Here is a 19773-nt window from a genome sequence, read left to right as displayed (position 1 = left end):
AGAGTTTCTCTGTGTAGCTTTGTCTGTCCTGTAACTTGCTCTGTAGATCAGGCTGGCCTCGAACTCATAGAGGTCTGCCTCTCTTTGCCTCCTGATTGCTGGGATTGAAGGCATGTGCCACCCACCATTGCCCAGCAGAAATTTTTAAAATTTTTGAAAAGTTAAAAGAGCTGAATTTTTGATAAAAGACTATCAGCTAATACGTTTAATAAGTTTGGAGGAATGCTGAAATCAAGCCAACTGTTCCTACCAAGAAGTAGGCCATGTCCCAAGTATCCTCAAAGAATGCTAAGTCACCAGGGCCAAAGGTTGTTTGGAAACATTGTATTTACCAGTCTCAAAATAACACTACCTTCATTTACTTATTAATCAAGAGCAAGACAGGGACAGAAGAAATGGCTCAGGGATTAAGAGTACTTATGACTTACCTTGAAGAAGATCCAGGCTCAATTCCTAGTAACCATGTGCCAGTTCATAACTCCAGTTCCAGGGAGTAACCATGCATTATGTATGTATGATTGATGTATGTATGTATGCGTGTATGCATGCATGCATGCTGAGAGCGCTGGATGCCTTGGGAATGGAAATACCGATGGCTGAGTAACCATGTGGGTGCTGGGGCTTGAACCCTGGTCACCTGAAGAGCAGCCAGTACTCTTAGCTGCTGAGCCATCTCTCCAGTCCTGACAGTATATTCTGAATAACCTATTACTCTAGTCAAATGTGTACCCTGACTGGATCCCGGGGTTTGGAGAAAAAGAGCAATAAAGGACATTGTTGGGCAGCTGATGCACCAGCACGTGGACAGTAGCTAACAGTGCTGAAGTCACATCCATTACCAGTTTGTTTCATTGTGGTTGCAGAGGAGACTCTCGCCAGGAGAGGGCGACTAGCGACTGTAACTAACGAATGTCTGGTGGCGCGGAGGAAAGAGATGAGAAGAGAATGAAACTATCCAAAGCTGCTTTGTTAAGGCTCAGCTGACAGGAATGCGGGCTGGGCTTTCCCCAAATACCCTTTGGGGCACGAAGGTGTGACTGAGTCCTGTCCACCAGAGGACCCGTTTGGCTGTCATACTAGGGCTTCAGCCACATTCACAGTCTGCTAGCTGCCTCTTCCTTGCGGGACTGGTCTGGTCCTGTCTCGCGGTCTCCGCAGTATCTGTTGTCCCGTGCAGGAGATGCTCTCCTTCAGGAAGGAGTTCTGCAGCAGGGTAAACTGAGGCACGGGAGGAGCAGGATCGGAGCTTGCGTGGCAGAATCCACATTTGCATCCTTCTTCCCACCAAGCAGAGTCCGACCCGAGTCCCCAGGGGCGTGGGCGGGGCGGGGCCGGCCCTGCTGTCAATCTCAAGACTGCCGCCGCCGACTGGCGGGCCCGGTGGGCTCCTAGTCAGCTCACTGCCTTCACCAATCACAGGGCGCGGCTCACGAAATCTACTTCCGATTGGTAGTCTGTGACCTCACGTCACCTGGGGGCGGTGCTTCAGGCAGACACTTAGGGCGCTGCTGGAGGTCGTGAATCAACCGCCACGATCCCGCACGCAGGTGAGGTTTTGTGTGCACGGACCGGGCTATAGTACAGGAGAAGGACCGTGCGCACAGACGTGGGAGGGGAGGGGGGGAAGCGTCGAGAGTGCAGAAGCGTGGGCCATATGTACAAAAAAAAGAGAATGAGTATTCAGGAAGGAGGCAGTTTGTGAGATTGGGTGGGGGTGGGAGGAGATATGTATGTAAATGAGGGTATGCGCGTTTGCACAGGTTTTAGGTAGATTGGTGAACAGATGTGCAGATTTAGAGGCGTGTGCACCGGAGCGAGGGTTGTGTGCTCTGGTTTGGGGAGATGTATGCTGAGGGAGGGGGTCTGAATGCCGGGTAGGAGGGGAGATGCTTTGCCCAGATGGTCCAGGTGCACCTGTGATCAGGTGTGGAGGTGGACTTTGCTTAGCTGGGGCCTGTGGGCAGGAGAGCAGCCATCTGCTGTGGGATGAGGGTCCAGCTCCCTGAGGGACCTTTGAATGCTCAGGTATGGAGGGGCAAGTATAAACTCACCCCTTGGCATATACAGCCAGGAGAATCTCTTCACTGGATTTGAGTGATTAGATTTATTCTCTCAGGAGATAGATGGATTGCCCACTGGCATGAGGATCATGGGAAGCTCTAGGCATACCTGACCTCCCCAGTTTGTGGAGAGTCCCCTGTCCCCCTAAAGATCAGGATGGTGTTCAGAGGAAGAATTCCAAACGACAGAACATCTTTAATTTTTGAGCTACTTCTGATAGAATCTTTTTGAAACGGCTCTTTCTAGCACTGGGTGCCAGAGCTTCTGATTTCTTTGGTGATTTTCGGTGGGTGTGACGTAAGTTTACATGTCTATACAGAGCACTGCAGGAGGTTCTTTTGTCTGCCAGCTGCCACAGCCCCAAGTATTTCCCAGGATAAATTGCCATCGGTACACATAGGGGGACGTGCTTCTCGCCAGGCACCCATTTCTGGGATTTCCTACCTTTTCATCTTGATATCCAACCCGAGGCTAACAGATTTCCAGATTGGACACCCTACTGCTTCTGGAATATTCCATCAACATGGATGCTTCTCTATATGGAAGATCCCTGGAATCTGATATGCAGAGTTAGCCATGTTATTATTTCATAGCCTCCAAAGTGTGCCAAAGTAGAGTACCAGGCCCAGCCTTGTCTCTTAGGCTGTGTGAGCAGTCACCGAATTGCCCTGACTTCTTTTTTTCCCAGCGTCTCATCTGTGAACATTATTCATTCTTCCAGTGGGCTGGGCACCTGGCACTTGGCAAATGCTGAATGGATTGTAGCTCTAGCAACAGGCTGTGTCATCCAGTGGAAGCCCGGCAGCAGCTCCTTGTAGACATACCTTTCTGTTGCCCCTTCAGGATGTGTGGAATGACTGTGCTATGGCCACAAGGGTCTGGTGATGTCTCATACCCCTTCCAAGGAGAGATGTGAAAGGCTCATCTTTCCCCAGCACTGCCTGTCTGTGTTTCTCACCGCCTCAAGGCCACCGATAAACCAGGTCAAGCCAGCCCACATGGGTCTGCAGGAGGAGAGTCTACTCCCCAAACACCTCCCCAAATTCCTGACCTATATAGAAACCATGAGAAATGCTGAAAGACTTGTTTAGGTTTGCATGTCCCGGCTTTGTGCTTTCTGCTGATTTCATAGCTGTCTCCTGACCTCTACACGTGCTCCCTTCCGTAGGATGGATAAATAAAAATAAATAAATCGTATTAAAAACTTGACACATACATACAACCCCTAGGAGTACATACGTAGGAGATGAAGCCAGAAGGGTTAGAAATTAAAAGTAGTTCTTGGCTACAAAGCAAGTTCAAGACCACGTGCCCATGTGGAAGGAAGAGCCTGTCACCTTCCTCTGTGCTGGCTGTCACCCCTCAAAGGCCACAGGTGTTCTGCTTTTAGAACCAACCACTCTGGCTGCAGCAGCCTCCATTACAGGGTGTTTGTATCCTCAGGCTTTGGTGCCCCACATGACCCCTCCCCTGGCTGTAGGGGATCAGCCATCAGGTTCATGGTAAACACTTTTTGCTTTCTGTGAATTGTCACTGAAATCATCCCACCTCCTTGGGTGTGGACATTTTTCCAGTTGCTGTGTGGCCATGTTGCCGACTGTGGGATAATATGTCCCTCGACCTATCTCTTGCCTTTGGCTTTGTCTGGTCAGGTGAACAAAGCCTTCAGCTTTCTAGACCTGAGTCATGTTGTTTCCTTTTCCTTTTCGTAAGACAGGGCCTCACTGTTTTGTTGTGCTGACCTGGAACTCACTGTGTAGACCAGTCAGGCCTCAAACTCACAAAGATCTATCTGTCTCAGCCTCTCAGGTGCTGGGGTTAAAGATGAGGGTACCACCGTGCCTGGCCCATTGGTTTCATTTAGCATATGAGGCACCAATGGATCTTTCTCATCTGTCCTTTATGAAGGACAAACCCTTGGGGACACAGACTTATGTGCCATGGGGCATTCAGTAGGTCCCCAATTCTCTTGCATTCCCATGGAAATTGGTTGCCAATCTAGGTCGTTCTCCGAGCTACTCTGTGTTCTTGGCATCTCAGTGGCTTCTAGAATGTTCCATGGAAATGTGCCAGCTCCAGGGTGGGTGATGGCACCAGGAGTGCCAGAATGGTTTTATATGTGCAGCTGTCAGCATCCCAGGAAAATCTGTTACCCTCTGTCAGGCCTACCTGTTCTGGCTCTACTACTCCTGAACCTCCAGAAACTTCCATTCACTACCCCAGCACAGCCCTTCAGGCTTCTGCTGGTACGGCTCAGTCACCCTTACATGGTCTCTGTTGAATGTGTACCCCCAGCCCTGAGTCTGCCCCTTACTTTATGTCAGTAATGACCTTGACATTTCAGTCCCCTGCGTGATGTTGGTGTTTTTGTGGCCACTGTGGCAGAGTGTTACTCAGCATATGGGCAAGGATTGATCAGACCTTGGGGGACTTCTGAACCTGGACATTTTGAGAGCCACTTTTGAGAAAGACAACATCATTCTATTGTGAAACCTGTGGCCCAGAGGTCAAAGGTGAGTGTGTTGCTCGCAGCGCCAGTGAGCAGGGGCAATGGAAGCGAGGCACTGTTTTAAAAACCAAAGAATAGGCTGGAGAGGTAGCTGGGTGGCAGAAAACACTGGCTGCTCTCCCAGAGGGTCTGGGTTTGCCCGGCACCTACATGGTGGCTCACAACTATCTGTAACTCTCTTCAGTTCCAGAGGATCTGACATTTTCTTCAGCCCTCCATGAGTGGTACACAGACATATATGTAGATAAAGTCCCCATGCACATAAGATAACACAAAACAAAACAAAAAATTTTTTTAAAAAGCAACCCCCAAATGAAGGAAACAGTTCACCAGTCACATGTCAGCTGTTCAGTGAGACTCAGGACTGGAAAGGGATCCCCTCTACCCAGCCACCACACGTTCATATCTTTTCATAGAATCTGGTGCCTGTGACAGAGGTATGACCAGGTACATGATCTCCACATAAATTTAAAATAGTTACTTTTGTATTTTTCCAGTCTCCTATAGACCAAGCTGGCCTTGAACTTTCTGTGTAGTTTTGGATGGCCTTGAACTCCTGATCCTCCTGCCTCCAAGTGATGGGATTGCAGGACTGACTACTCCGCCTCTGTGCATGCTAGGCTCTGCCAACTCTACCAACTTCTAATCACGTTTTCGTTACTGTTTCTGGAGGGCGAGCATGCCACAGGGCATAGAGGTCTGAAGGCAACCCATAGAGTTGCTTCTCTTCCTCTGCCACGTGAGTTTGAACTCAGGTTGTCTGCCTCAGCAACAGACACTTTTGCCTACTGAGCCATCTCGCCAGTCTTTGTCTTCTTATATGTTTTATAGCACGTTATTGCTAGGTGGGGTGGATCACACTTGTTATCTCAGCCATTGGGAGGGTGAGACAGGAGGATTGCTGTGAGTTCCAGACCAGTCTAGACTGTAGAATAAGTCCCTGACTCAAAATGAATAAATAAATAAATAAATTAATTAATTAATAAAATGAAATTCAGAAAGTGTCCTGAACTCTGGGCATCGCTCTTCAGTATCTCCAGTGTTTAGGTCTGAGGTTCCTTCCTCACTGCCTTGCATAATTCTCCAGCACGGTAGATTATCAGAAAGTAATGTTGGTGCCAAGCTCTATATCCTTGGGGCTTATCTGTGAGTCAGGGCTAGAAGAATGCCAGTCCCCTCTGTTGAGACTCTGGAAGGCGTGTGGGCACAGTGGCCCTGGGTTCACTGTGATTAGTGTAGGCACTAGAGATCAGGGAGATAAGGGAGCCTTAGTAGTTGCGTGGGACTGTGAATGGGGCCATGCACCTACTGGGCAAGGAGCATTCGATGGTTTCCAGGGGATGTGGGGTTGGGGAGTCAGGGGTGGGGTGAGGATGGGGGAGTCAGGGGTGGGGCTGTCCTAAGCAGGTTGATATATCCAGGCAGCACAGGCTCTGAGGCCAGGGTTGCTGGAGAACAAAAACTTCTTAGAGGCAGGTCTCTCCCATGCCCCCTTTTCATCTTTTGTGTGTTCTTTGTATGTGGCGTGCGGGCGGGCACGCATGCCTATGTGGGTGGGTAAGCATGTGCCACAGCATGTGCGAATGGAAGTCAGAAGAAAGTTAGTTTTCCTCTGCTGTGCTGTCCTGAGGATCAGACTCAGGTCGTCAGATTTGTCAGGCATCCTAACCTGCTGAGCCATTCTGCCAGCCCTGCTATGGCACCATTTCACTGGTGCGCTTGTGTTTGTGTGGGGTGTGTGTGTGTGTGTGTGTGTGTGTAAACATTTGGGTCTCCTCCTTACTTGCTCTCTCTTCCTTAGCTTTTTTTTTTAATTTTTAAAACGATTAATTATTATTATATTTATATGAGTACACTGTCGCTGTCCTCAGACACACCAGAAGAGGACATCAGACCCCATTACAGATGGTTGTGAGTCACCATGTGGTTGCTGGGAATTGAACTCAGGACCTCTGGAAGAGCAGTCAATGCTCTTAACCTCGGAGCCATCTACCTTAGTTTTTGATGTGGCATGTGTTGCTGATCACTCGGCTGCCTGGTTTGGCTAGCCTGCCTGCCAGTGAACCTCAAGCTGCTCTTTCCTTTCTAGAACTGGGATTGCAAGGCCCATGCTGCTGCACCTGGCTGGTTTTTTTTAATATGGGTGCTGGGGATTGACTTCAGGTCCTCACACTTGCATGGCGTATACTTTACTGAGCCTTCTCCACTGGCCCTCTGAGGGCTTTTAAGATATCATTTTAAATCCTTGATGTTTTAAAATTTTACAAGCTAGACTTGTTTTAGAGGGGGAAGGGAACTATTGGGGTAGGGAGGCACCCGGAGACTTTATCTATGACATGTGTCCCCCTTCTCCCCAAGGCCTTGGTGGGGGAGGGATGACTAGAAAGCTGCCTTCTACTGGAGGGAGATAGATAGTATGAGTACTACCAGGAAGGCTGAAAGCCATATTCAGAGGTGGTGAAGATCCTGGGGTCTGGAGGAGCAGGGATGTGGCAGGCAAAGCTAGTCCCTGCGTTTGCCCCAGCTGGGAAAGGTATCAGTGAGTGAGGTGGGAAGGTTGGGCGTGAGGGAGTGCGGGATCAGCAAGTGCTTCAGCATCCTCTTTTCTTCTCCCAGAACCTGCGGTGGGCAATCAGGCACTGAGAAAGCTACCAAGGTTGCCTGCTCTAGTCAACACTTGAGCCCTGGTGGGGGTCTAGCTTTCTGGAAGGATCTGAGCCTCTCCTCCTTCCCTCAGATCCTGATGGCTTCAAAGTCCCAGCACAACGCTTCCAAAGCCAAGAATCACAACGTCAAGGCTGAATCTCAAGGACAATGGGGCCGTGCCTGGTAAGGGGCTTGCCTGTTTTCATGGCAGGAGGGTGAAGTCAACTCTTAAGGGTTTCAGCCTCAGGGATGTTAGGGACCTAGAGAAAATGTATTATTTTATAAAGACAAATGAAAGGTAAGCTGTTTCCCATACCACAAGATAAAGAGTTGGAAAGAAGACCTAGAAACCATTTTGGGTATGCTGTCCCTTGTCTGAAGTGCTCGTGGATGGAAATGATCTTATTTCTGACAGGTGTGCACACTCGAGCACACTTTTACACACACATACTCTCTCTCTCTCTCTCTCTCTCTCTGAGACTTGTATGTATATATATCCTGAGATATCTTAGGGAGAGGATTCTAAGAACCCCACATTCATTATATGAAGGTAACCTATTTGCAGCATTGCCTATGTTTTTATTGCAACTTACTACCTGAGGGCAGGTGTGGGACTTTCCTCTCTCTTACCCTACCAGGAATCCAGGTCTTTCAGATGGCCTAAGGGTCATCTTGAGTCCTGCCGCCAACCCAAGAAAGCTGGGTTGATATCATGGTGCTCTCTCTGCCATTGAGCAATGTGAGAACTTTGTGTGTTGTGTCCTTAACACATGAAGTGTATTAAGTGGATGGGGCTGGGGAAGCCACTGGCCCTAAGGGTCAGGAAGGGCCCTCTGCACTCATGTACTGGTCTCTGGGCTTTTTGTTGGTGGTCACAGATAGGACACTTTCTGGTGTTGCCACAGAAGCAGCATGAGTGACCTGCCTTGGCTGCAGGGGTTTCTGAATTGATACCCTTTCCTACCAGGTTCTAACTGGTGGGAAGGAGAGGCTGAGGACACCTTGGTGACCCCATGTGGCCCAACGGTATTGAAGAGCATGTCAGAGATCCTTGTAGGACTCAGGGGACAGAAGAGAGTCTCAGAGGGATGGAAGAGTGTCTTAGGCATCCTGCCATGGGGTTTGATGCACAAAAGGGAATCACAGAGTCCTCATTTCCGTCCAAAGATCAGAAGGGGGTCTCTGAGTCCCTCATGGGGCTTAAGAACAAGAGCCCTCATGGTAACCTCCCTCTGTCCTTCTCTCAGGGAAGTGGACTGGTTCTCCCTGGTCAGCGTCATTTTCCTGCTGCTCTTCGCACCGTTCATTGTGTACTACTTCATCATGGCATGTGACCAGTACAGCTGCTCGCTGACTGCCCCCATATTGGACGTAGCTACAGGCCGTGCGAGTCTGGCAGACATCTGGGCCAAGACACCGCCTGTGACAGCTAAGGCTGCCCAACTGTATGCCTTGTGGGTCAGCTTCCAGGTCAGTCCACTGCCTTGGGGCCGGGGTACCAAGGATGGAGTAGGGGATCTGCTGCCAGGGACTTGTCTGGGATGCAAACTTCTGACCCAGAATGATGCTCAGGTTGTCAGGATGTAACAGTTACCTAGAAGCAGATACACAGAGCGGAAAGCACCCATATGTTACATTGTATTCTTCATGGTTTCTCTGCACCTGGCTGTAGCTCAGCAGTGTGTCCTACTGGGCAGTGAGCAAGCCTGCCAGTGGGAGGGCATAGGGTGCCTGAGAGAGTCCCTTCACACAGCTGGAATCTTTCACAGTAGCTTCTGGGAGGTGTTGTCCTAGACTCTACTGCTTCCACAGGTTACCAGATAGTCCTGGTCGTAAGTATCTTTGCCATGAAAACTAGGAGGTCACTAGGCAGAAGCAGCCTTCACAGGTCCGATGTTAGACATGGATATAAGTCTACACCTAGGACAGGTTAGGGAACCACATGGAAATCAGATCACCCCTTTTTCCCCTAGGCAGAATCTTGCTTTGAGACTTATCTCTCCCAGGGCCCAAGCTTTTGTACTCCAGGGTCTCCCTCCTTTTCTTTTCCTCCATCGTCTGGGTGAGAAGGATAGCCTGACTCGCAGTTGCTAAAGCTTGGAGGCAGCCCAGCTGTCTAGTAGAGGACTGGAGGAACAATACGTGGTCTGTCCACTAGTAGACGCCACTGGACTGTACAGGCTACCCTTTGGGTCAGCGTTGGAAACAGCTGCCAAGTGGAAGATGCCAAGACCAGTTGGAGCAGTCGTATTTATGTGAAATGGTTAGATCACATTCACATGCTGGAAAGATTGGCGGCTCACAGGGACTGCGGGAGAAGATGAGAAACAGTATTTGGGGGTGGGGGTTGAGACAGGGTTTCTTTATGTAGCCCTGGCTGTCCTGGAACTCCATCTGTAGACCAGTCTGTCCTTGAACTCAGAGATCTGCCTTCCTTTGCTTCCCAAGTGCTGAGATTAAAGCCATGCACCACCACCACTTAAAAAGTATTTTTTTAAAGATATATTTATTTTATGTGTGTGTTTTTTCTACACACACACACACACACACACACACACACACACACACACACACACACACACACAGTATGTTTATAGTGCCTGATGGAGGCCAGAAGGGGAAATAGAATCTCCTGTAACTGGAGTTGAAGACAGGTGTGAGCTGCTATGTGGGTGCTGGTGCTGAGAATCTAACCCATGACCTATGGACAAGTAGCAATTGCTTTTAACAGCCAAGTTTTCTCTCACTCATCCTAGGGTTCCCTTTGGTAGTGTTGTCTTAGTTAGGGTTCTACTGCTGTGAAGAGACACCATGACCAAGGCAACTCTTATAAGGACAATATTTAATTGGGGCTGGCTTACAGGTTCAGAGGTTCAGTTCATTTTCATCAAGGCAGGAACATGGCAACATCCAGGCAGTCGTGGTGCAGGAGGAGCTGAGAGTTCTACATCTTCATCTGAAGGCTATTAGCAGAGTACTGGCTTCCAGGCAGCTACGGTGAGGGTCTTAAAGCCGACCCCTACAATGACACACCTACTCCAACAAGACCACCTACTCCAAGAGGACCACACCTTCTAATGGTGCCATTCCCTAGGCCAAGCATATACAAACCATCACAAGTGTCCTAGAATCAGATTGTGATGGTTGCCTGGTCTTGGGAGCCTATTACGATGACTCTGAGCTGTGATGTCGAAAGGGTGGGCTTCATGGAATGTGGATCACACTCAATGCTTTTCTTATAATTTTATGTTTTTAAAAAAACAGGCTTTTTAGAAATTATTGATTTTTATTTTATGTGCATTGGTGTTTTGCCTGTATGTATGTCTGTGTAAAAGTGTTAGAACTCCTGCAGCTGGAGTTACAGACAATGGTGAGCTACTCTGTGGGTGCTGGGAATTGAACCTGAGACCTCTGGAAGAGGAGCCAGTGCTCTTATCTGCTGAGCCATCTCTCCTGCACCCATCTGAGGGTTTTTAAAAGGCTTTAAAGTGGGGTTGGGAGGGCCCATGTGTCCTGGGAAGCCTGCCTAGCTCCTAGAGCGCTGAGCTCTAGAATTGCAATAGCTGTGCTCATCTCTGTCCAGTAAAACAAGGCCAGGTCAGATCACACAGCTATACCCTGCAGGCTGCCAATCTTTCTACCTAAAATTCTGTTTCAGGTGCTGCTTTACTCCTGGCTTCCTGACTTCTGCCACAGATTTCTGCCAGGTTATGTGGGAGGCGTCCAAGAAGGTGCCATAACTCCGGCAGGTAACCTTTGCCTCTGAGTTGGTAGGTAGGTGTCTTGCCCTGGCCAGTCTGTGGCTGTGGCTCCTGGAGTGGCTTTTCCACGCTGTAATCCCAGATAAGAACCAATTTAGTTTGGACGCTGTCCACCCAGCCTCAAAGGTTCTGGAGGAACATCCATGCTATTGTAGACACAGCACCTTCCTCACTCAGGAGCGTAGTCCTGCTGCTTCACGGTGGTGGGAGGACCCCGGTTTCACACTGCTAATGGCCTGGGTTTGGAATCCCACCAGTGTCTCCAGCAGAGCGCTCTCAGAGAGGCACTGCAGCAGACACAAGCGGAGCCTGGGAGAACGTAGGGTTGACCTGTCTTACCTGCCACCTGATTGACCTTGCTCATAGTCCTATCCTCAAGTTGGGCTGGATGATGAGGGTGAGAAGCAACACAGAGCAGCTACAGCCTCGCCGTATGAAGGGTGCTTCTAGCCTTTAAGCTTGGGTATTCAACAGAAGATAAGATGCCTCTCTTCCTAAGAAGTCTACAGCAACAGAGGGCAAGGGGCAGATAGGTGTGAGGCAGGCACTCGGCCAGGTCCAGTGAGAGTACTCTGTCTGGTTGTCTCTCTGCAGGGGTTGTAAATAAGTATGAGGTGAATGGGCTGCAAGCCTGGCTCATTACCCACTTCCTCTGGTTTGTGAACGCTTACGTCCTATCCTGGTTCTCCCCCACCATCATCTTTGACAACTGGATCCCGTTGCTATGGTGTGCCAACATCCTGGGCTACGCTGTGTCCACCTTTGCAATGATCAAGGGGTACCTGTTCCCCACCAGCGCCGAAGACTGGTAAGCTCCTTAGTGTCTGGGCAAGCCTAGGATGGATGGTGGATACTCCCACCCAGGGCCTGGCAAGGAAAGCTGAGAAGTGAGATCTGGGATCAGCCTTTTGGATACCTGGATTTTCTTGCTTTAAGAACTGCTAGCAGTAGCCAAGGCTGCCATGGGGGCAGTTAAACTGGAAGGACAACTTCTGGCTGAGGAGGAGATCATTGCCTCTTTCTTTGGATTATTTCTTATGAAAGAGCCTTAGAAAGACTCTTGTTATCTCAGTGGCTTTACCATGGCTGCTGCCTAGGAGAGTCCCTGCTTGCTCACTGCGTTTCCATGGAAACTTTGCGTTGGAGAGCAACTGTCCATCTACCTATCTGCCCACCCATCTACCCATCATCTATTCATCCTTCTGTCCCCACACCCATTTTCCTCACATCTGTCTACTCATCCAACTCTCCACCCACACAGCCACTCACCATCTACCATCTGATCATCTATTCGCTTTCCACATACCCACCCATACATCTGTCTGTCTATCAGCCTGTTTACAACCCATGCATTTGTTCATCCATACACCCACCATACGCCCATCCACCTACTTATCCATCTGCCTACCTGCCTGTATACCCATCTAGCCACCCACTCATCCATCCATCCATCCGTCTGTCCATCCATCCAGCCATCCATCCATCCATCCATCCATCCATCCATCCATCCATCCGTCTGTCCATCCATCCATCCACTCACCCATTCATCCACCCATTCACCCATCCACTCACCCACAAACAGATAATTGGTGACTTCTTCTGGAGTTCTTAATTTTGTCTGGGGATGCAGGTGAAAGCAGAACATCTCTCCCTTAACTGCTGGCTTTGCTTTGGGCAGTGAGCCTCAGATGAGAACGTTGGATGGCTTGTGTTGTCCTGCTCTGCAGTTTACTGCCCTACTGCCTTTTACGGCTCCCAGAGCCGTTGCTGCTTTTGTAGATGTAATGTTTGGTTCTTTAGCCTGACTGTGGGAATGAGACATGAGACCCTGCTGTCCCAGCTAGCAGTAGACTGTACCTACGAAGGGTCTTCACCCCAATTATCTCAGCCGATTCTCTCCCCTAGACTCTGATGAAGGGTTCGCTGTGAGGCAGGTGACCAAGAACATAAACTTGGTCATTGAACTTGTGGAACAGGGAGAAACATGGGGCTTAGGCTGTGAGCACAGGGCATATGCCATGTAATCCAAGTGCCCCTGTGTTCTGTGTCTCTGCTGAGCATGAGCACAGTGTATTCTGAGTGACAGTGAATGCAGGTATGGGTCTGAGGGCGGGGCTGCCATGCTCTCCCCTGCACGGACACTTTAGGGTCTCAGCTGCATCAGGGCTACCTCTTTGAACTGCCAGCTCCTGAACCTTGATGTCCACGAGACTGGCTGAGCTGTGTGCAGCAAGACATGCTTGTTGATGAAATGTGTCTTTGGAGAGCAGGGGATGGACTTGGCTCATTGGTTAAGAACACTGGCTGCTCTTGCAGAGGACCTGGGTTCAGTACCTAGCACTCACATGGCAGCTCACAACTGTCTGTAACTCCAGATCCATGGGATCCAGTGCTCTCTTGTGGCCTCTGAGGGCTCTGGACCCACATGGTGCACAGACAAGCATGCAGATAAAGCACTCATACACATAAACCCAAAACAAAATTGTAATGTGTCTCCTGTCTTATGTTTTTAAGCAAATTCACAGGCAATTTCTTCTACAACTACATGATGGGGATTGAGTTCAACCCCCGCATCGGAAAGTGGTTTGACTTCAAGCTGTTCTTCAATGGGCGCCCGGGGATTGTGGCCTGGACTCTTATCAACCTGTCCTTTGCTGCCAAGCAGCAGGAACTTTATGGCCATGTGACCAACTCCATGATTTTGGTCAATGTCTTACAGGTAACTTGGTGTGCTTGCAGCCAGGGAGGGTGGGGCACCACATCTGCTGGACTCTGGGAGAGTTCCCAGCCTGTGGTCCTGTTCAGAGCTGGCCCTTCAGGTCACAGTGGGTACATGCTGAAAGCATTACATAGATGCCATTGTGCCAGCTACCACAGGGACACCACGCAGCCTGGCCTGGTCCAAGGACGACTCCCTTAGGTGCTGCCCTCAGATGGGATCTGAGAGTACATGGGCTTTTTGTTCACCAGCTATAGAAGAGAGATGGCAGGCATGCTCTGGGCTCGAGGAGTGGCCTGTGTAGTCCTCATAGTGGGAGAGGTTGAGGCCCTGAGGAAGGTCCTCTATCCTCAGCAGCCAGAACGAGGAAGCTCATGGCCAGGTGGAACCAACATGGGGACCCTCTTGGAGGTTTCCATCCTTTGGTTAAAGGCAGTTATCACTCAGGAGGCTTCGGCAGGATTGTCATGAGTTCAAGACTGGCTGGTGGCTACATATTGAGTTTGAGAGTAGCCTGGACTACAGGGTGAAACTATTTTAAGAACAACAATAGACTAGGGAAGGGGCTCTGTGGCTAAAGGGCTTGCCCTGAGAGCATGAAGTCAAAAGTTTGGATCCCCAGAACCTGTGTAGCCCCAGCCTCAAAAGGCAGAGTCGCAGGATCCCCGGAGCAAGCTGACCAGCAAGACTAACCATATCAGTAAGCTCTGGGTTTGACAGAAATACCTTGCCTCAATGAATAAAGGGGAAGACTTCAATCTGTGGCTTCTATGTGCAGACATTTGTATACACACCCACATATATGTGCCCACACACATGTCATGTACACACATCTGTAAAAGAAAAGAAAGGGGGAAACAAAGCGGGGTGGAGATTTAGCTCAGTGGTAGAGCGCTTGCCTAGCAAGCACAAGGCCTGAGTTCAGCCCCAGCTCCGGAAAAAAAAAAAAAAAAAAAAAAAAAAAAGAAAGAAAGAAAGAAAGAAAGAAAGAAAGGGGGAAACAAAGAAAAAAATAATGTGGGTGGAAAAAAATGCCCAGTGGTGCTGGTGTGTGGCCTGGGTCTGATGTGTCCAGCGGGGATGTGGGGTGCCAGGGGAGAGTGACTGCAGATAGGAGGCCACAGGCACAGCTCAGGCTGATTGTGTACTGGGTGGGACAGACTGCAAATGCACGACTGGATGGGGTAAGTCTCTGCCTCTCACCAGCTCTGGTCATGCGGACCTGTGGACTTGAGCTGGTGATATGGCCAGGACTGTGGCTTTTGGGAGGGATCTTCTCTGTCATCCTCCATAAAATTCCTGCTGCTCTGGGGCATAGAGTTGGACAGAGAAGAGACCTACAGAGCACTGGGATCTGGGCTCCTTCCTGGCACAGCTAAGACTCAGGAAACTAGAACTGTGTGTACATGTTATAGACAAATCCCAGCATGCCTGTGTAATGTACCACTTCTCCTTTATAAAGGACTGCCTCAGGCAGGGCGAGCATTGACAGTTTTGCAACTGTGACTAACATACTTCGCACCCAAGTGATGAATCTGGAGTCTCTGGAAGGCTCTCTGTGTCCCAGTCGTAGTCACAGCTTATGGCTTCATGCAGACTCCCTTGAGGTGGGAAGTGACATGCAAGGTCTTTGCTTGTGTCCGTCTCTGTGGTGAATGAACACCATCTCCTTGGACACCTTGTGTGTCATGGTTCTGATGGGTGGCTGGCAGGGACCAATGCCGGGATGGTCACTGTGTGGATGTCTACGTTGGTGTCTACTGTGGTACGCAGTGGTAGTTCCCAGGGACAGTCCCTGAGCTCCTCCTTCCTGAGCCCCCTCTGCTCTGAGCTCCACATCTCATGTCACCTTTGGGAGCTATAGCTGGGAACCCTTCCTGCTGATGACAGTGGCCCCTCCACCCCTCTAATGTTCCCAGCCCCACAGTATCTTAATCAAGTTACTTAGCAACAACCCTACTGCCCGACCCCCACCTCACCCCCACGTGGGGCTGTGATGGTAACAGTGTTGTCTCTGTCTTGCAGGCCATCTATGTGTTAGACTTCTTCTGGAACGAAACCTGGTACCTGAAGACCATTGACATCTGCCATGACCACTTTGGATGGTACCTGGGCTGGGGAGATTGCGTGTGGCTGCCCTACCTCTACACACTGCAGGTGAGGGGGAGCAAGGGGATGGGACACGGTGTTACCAGCTGTGTGGTCTTCAGGAGCTCCAGACCGACCTTGAGCAGATACTCATGCTGAGCTTGCCAAGGTGTTAGTCCTTAGGGTTCACTGGGCCGGTGTCTTCTCCAAAGAGGGGAAAGCTCTTTGCATCAATCGCAGAGATCTTTGACCCAGTATGGGATTTGGTTCGCACTCCACCCATCCTACACTGAAAGTCCCAAAAGTGGACCGTGCGTCTAACACGCCCGGCTTACACACTGTAGCTCACCCTTGTCTTTCCTAATGCACAATGGCCATGGCTGGACCAAGTCACTCCCACAAAAGGCTTGGAGGGCTGCTGAGGACTGAAATTGAACAGCAGATGGTTTGGAATGGTTTTCACACCGCCTTAAGCTGATTTCTATAGCTACCTGTAGTTGGTCTGGGAGGACCTGGGATGGCATCAGTGTGAGTGTGTCCCTAATCATGTGGTCAAGTACCCATGCCCCCAAATCAGCTAAGGCAGGTTAGAGCCATTAGAGTGGCCAGCAGTGACTTGGGCTGAGCCATATGTCTTTATTTCCACCCACTTGGACGTGTTGGCACCGTGGTAGTAGTGGGCCTGCTCAGCCCCTGCTGCTGCCTGGAGCGGCTGGAAGGAGCTCAGAAGGCTGTCAGGTGGCAATCAGTAAGATGGGCGGGCCTCTGTTGGCTGGTCAAGTAGCTGATGGGGCCATGGGTTGTGGAAGTGGTCTCGCTACCTATGTAAGGGTGCTGGGAAAACAGTTGTCCCCAGCAGACAGGAGGGTAGAGAGTAAGGGCTTGGATAGGTGTCAACCCCAGACTCACCCTGTAGGTTCTCCCCAGCCATAAGCGGCTCGTGTGGTTGGGTTTCTGCACTGACTGGGCACAGACTTACGGGCCACCTCATTGTATCTGTAGTGCCAGTGTGTGCGCTGATGACAGAAACCACACTTACATGGGTCTTTCTATCTAGCCGGCCTTGTTCAGCCTCAGGATACAGTGGCCTCTATGTTAAAGAGACCACAGATTAAACCAAACATGCCCTGGAAGTAGTTTTTTAAAACTTGCTGCTGGGCCTGGTGGCACACAACATGTAATCCCAGCTCTGGGGAGGTTGAGGTAGGAGGGTCAAGAGTTCAGTCCCCCTCAGCTGCACGGTAAGTTCCAGGTCGGCTTAGGCTATACGAGACTATCTCGAAGCAAAAGCAAAAATCCCAGAGTGCTGGGATGACAGAAGTGTGCTATCATGTCCCTCATATCTTACTTAACAGAAAAGGAAGCTGGCGTGACGCGTCTGGGGCAGGGGCAGGGTCTCCACTCCTTAGCCCACACTGATGCCACCCTGCTCTGTGACGGGGCAACCCTTCACTTTCTTCCCTCACCCTCTCTCTCCTCACAGGGCCTGTACTTGGTGTACCACCCTGTACAGCTCTCCACCCCCAACGCCTTGGGCGTCCTGCTGCTCGGCCTGGTGGGTTACTATATCTTCCGAATGACCAACCATCAGAAGGACCTGTTCCGCCGGACAGATGGACACTGCCTCATCTGGGGTAAGAAACCCAAGGCCATCGAGTGCTCCTACACATCAGCCGACGGGCTGAAGCACCGCAGCAAGCTGTTGGTTTCAGGCTTCTGGGGTGTGGCCCGCCACTTCAACTATACCGGCGACCTGATGGGCAGCCTCGCCTACTGCCTGGCTTGTGGCGGCGGCCACCTCCTCCCCTACTTCTACATCATCTATATGACTATCCTGCTTACCCACCGCTGCCTCCGTGATGAGCACCGCTGTGCCAACAAGTATGGCCGTGACTGGGAGCGCTACGTAGCCGCTGTGCCCTACCGCCTGCTGCCTGGGATCTTCTGAAGGCCACCCTGGCAAGCAGAAAGAGGCGTCATTGAATGTGTGGAGTTGGGTGCATGGGGGCCAGCATCCGGCTTTCCCCTGCAGGGGCCTCCTTGGTTTGCTCTTCTGGAGGATGGAGAGCCAGGCGCCCCACAGTGTCTGGCTGGTGGCAGCTAGAGCTGAGTTCACACTGATGCCCCAGCAGAATGACTGGTTCTCCCTGTTCAGCATCCTGAGGGCAGAGGACCTTGGCCCTTTCATGTCTGTTGGAAGCCCACCATCTATGTTGTCTAGATAGCTTAGGCTTACCAGGTGTCTCCCAGGATTGGGCCATCCTGGTAAACTGGAGACAATGTAGGATCTAAAGAGTTGGGCAGTGTCACCTTCACTCCCACCTGCAATGGTGGGCTGGACCCCTTTTTCTGTCTGTAGCGTGATCAGCAGCGGGTTCAGGGGCCATTGAAGGAGGAAGGCTCTTTGTTTAGGTTCTTTACTGTTTTTACCCGAGGAATGCCAAGCAGCGGACTGGAATATCCCACTCTGCACATCCCTGGCTAACTTGATAAAGTCTGTCTGACATATGAGATGGGGTTCCCAGAACTCCCCAAGTACCCCAGCTAGCAGCTCATCCATCTCCCCTCTTCCGGAAGGTGCTTCTTGTTTGCCCCTGAGTCTTGGCTCAGAGGTGAACAGACTTGGCTCTGACAACCCAGAATGTATCACCAGTTAGTGGCCTCAGCCAAACCTTCCCCAACAGGAGACCCAGCATTGGGGAAGGAATCCATTCTCATTAGTGACACTGCCCCCCAAAACTCAGGGTTATTTTGTAAAACTAGATAGGCTCATCTTAGCCTTGCAAGCGGTTCTTTGTATTAAATCTGCCTTGTTAAATGAGTCCCGTTGTGCTGTCTCCTGAATGGGCCTGACCAGTACCAGGGCTGGGGGTTGGTGTGGGAGTGAGGGCTGTTGTATGATGTGGGATGGAACCGCAGGAAGTATTAGAATCAATGCCTAGGGCACTGTCAAAACTGTGTCCAACTGAGCATTGGAGTGAACAGTACATAAATCCCCATAGCTCCCCTATCAGTGGAGAACTCTGTCTCCTTTGCTTGTTGGAGGTGAGGAGTCCATTCCATCTGCCATTGAGAGGGTGCCCACAGCCAGAGCACAACTGATCTGCTTCCAGTTACAGCTGGTTGAACATTGAACAGAGGGTTTCAGGCATCTCTGTTGGTCACACATAGGCACCTTTATTTCTCCCTCACACAAAGTCCTTTTAAGCAGCCTGGGTGTGGTGAATGTAACCTTAGACACCAGGTTCCGCTGTTCACATGTGAACTCCGGCTCTGCCTTCTGAAGGCTGTATAGTTTTAAAAAGGTGACCCTCTCTTGGCCTCAGCACCCTCATTTGTGTGTGCTAAAGGTCAGTGTTCTGGTCTTCCTGCATTGCTGAGAAAGACATTCAAACACATGGTAGGAGGTTCCCATGTTAGTAGTGCTTGCCAATTGGCTATGGTTCTGGTTTGTTTTAGCCTGGGAGCCTAGTTAGAGTTTGGTGCATGGTGCAATCATAACCTGGTACTCCATGACTGCTGGGCTGCTGCTCCCTGCTCTCTGCCAGCTGTGGGACTACCTGTCCTGCCACCAGCAAGTGAAGCCCACTCTTCTTCTCTGGGGTAAAGCCACAGAGTCCAGCACTGTAGACTACGTCGGTCTCTGCCAGCCACCCGCTGCAGTTCTCTAAGCAACTTCAACCCAGGCTTTTTATGGCCCCTTCCAAAGTGGGGGCAGCTGAACTAAGCTCTGGGTGGAGCCACCCTGACACCTCATCAGGCATCAGACAGACCTAGATTGAGAGCTGGAAATGTGGGCACCTTCAGAGTGTCCTGTTTCCTTTAAGAGAAAAAAAAAAAAAAAAAAAAAAGGTCTACCCTGTTGGTTCTAGCAACAGCCAAGACACTCTTAGAACACAACTTCACAGTTAGTGTTACACACTTGTGACTCTGCAAGGGCCCTTGCTTACGCGTACCTTCTGTGACAAGGTTGGGTGATTCAGTCAAAT

The 19773-nt window shown here is 50.4% G+C and overlaps 1 protein-coding gene across 3 annotated transcripts; it reads left to right on the top strand.

The window, feature by feature from the left end:
* Positions 1 to 1357: 1357 nt before the first annotated feature.
* Positions 1358 to 18606, top strand: Dhcr7 (7-dehydrocholesterol reductase). 3 transcript variants are annotated; one of them, XM_032891337.1, is made up of 9 exons: positions 1358 to 1547; positions 4447 to 4574; positions 7187 to 7399; positions 8464 to 8686; positions 10875 to 10965; positions 11572 to 11785; positions 13492 to 13696; positions 15722 to 15853; positions 17268 to 18606. In XM_032891337.1, exons 3-9 carry the CDS (start codon positions 7314 to 7316, stop codon positions 17730 to 17732), a joined length of 1416 nt encoding a protein of 471 aa, XP_032747228.1. In that variant the 5' UTR covers positions 1358 to 1547; positions 4447 to 4574; positions 7187 to 7313; the 3' UTR covers positions 17733 to 18606. The 3 variants fall into 3 exon arrangements, with proteins under 3 accessions (XP_032747228.1, XP_032747230.1, XP_032747227.1); XM_032891339.1 differs by lacking the exon at positions 4447 to 4574 and having other exon boundaries at positions 1485 to 1547; positions 7308 to 7399; XM_032891336.1 differs by lacking the exon at positions 1358 to 1547 and having other exon boundaries at positions 4390 to 4574.
* The last annotated feature ends 1167 nt before the right edge of the window (positions 18607 to 19773 follow it).

Source organism: Rattus rattus, chromosome 2, assembly GCF_011064425.1.
Source record: "Rattus rattus isolate New Zealand chromosome 2, Rrattus_CSIRO_v1, whole genome shotgun sequence".
Lineage (NCBI taxonomy): Eukaryota > Metazoa > Chordata > Mammalia > Rodentia > Muridae > Rattus > Rattus rattus.
The sequence above is the reverse complement of the archived record's forward strand: the minus strand, read 5'-3'. Positions and strand labels throughout refer to the sequence as shown.

What these genes read in the sequence shown, in the direction of transcription:
- Dhcr7 (XM_032891337.1), top strand. Translation starts at nt 7,314, where the DNA reads ATGGCTTCAAAGTCCCAGCACAACGCTTCCAAAGCCAAGAATCACAAC. An exon ending in CCCACCAGCGCCGAAGACTG is followed by an intron (nt 11,786 to 13,491) that starts GTAAGCTCCTTA and finishes TATGTTTTTAAG; the next exon opens with CAAATTCACAGGCAATTTCT. An exon ending in TTTTGGTCAATGTCTTACAG is followed by an intron (nt 13,697 to 15,721) that starts GTAACTTGGTGT and finishes TCTGTCTTGCAG; the next exon opens with GCCATCTATGTGTTAGACTT.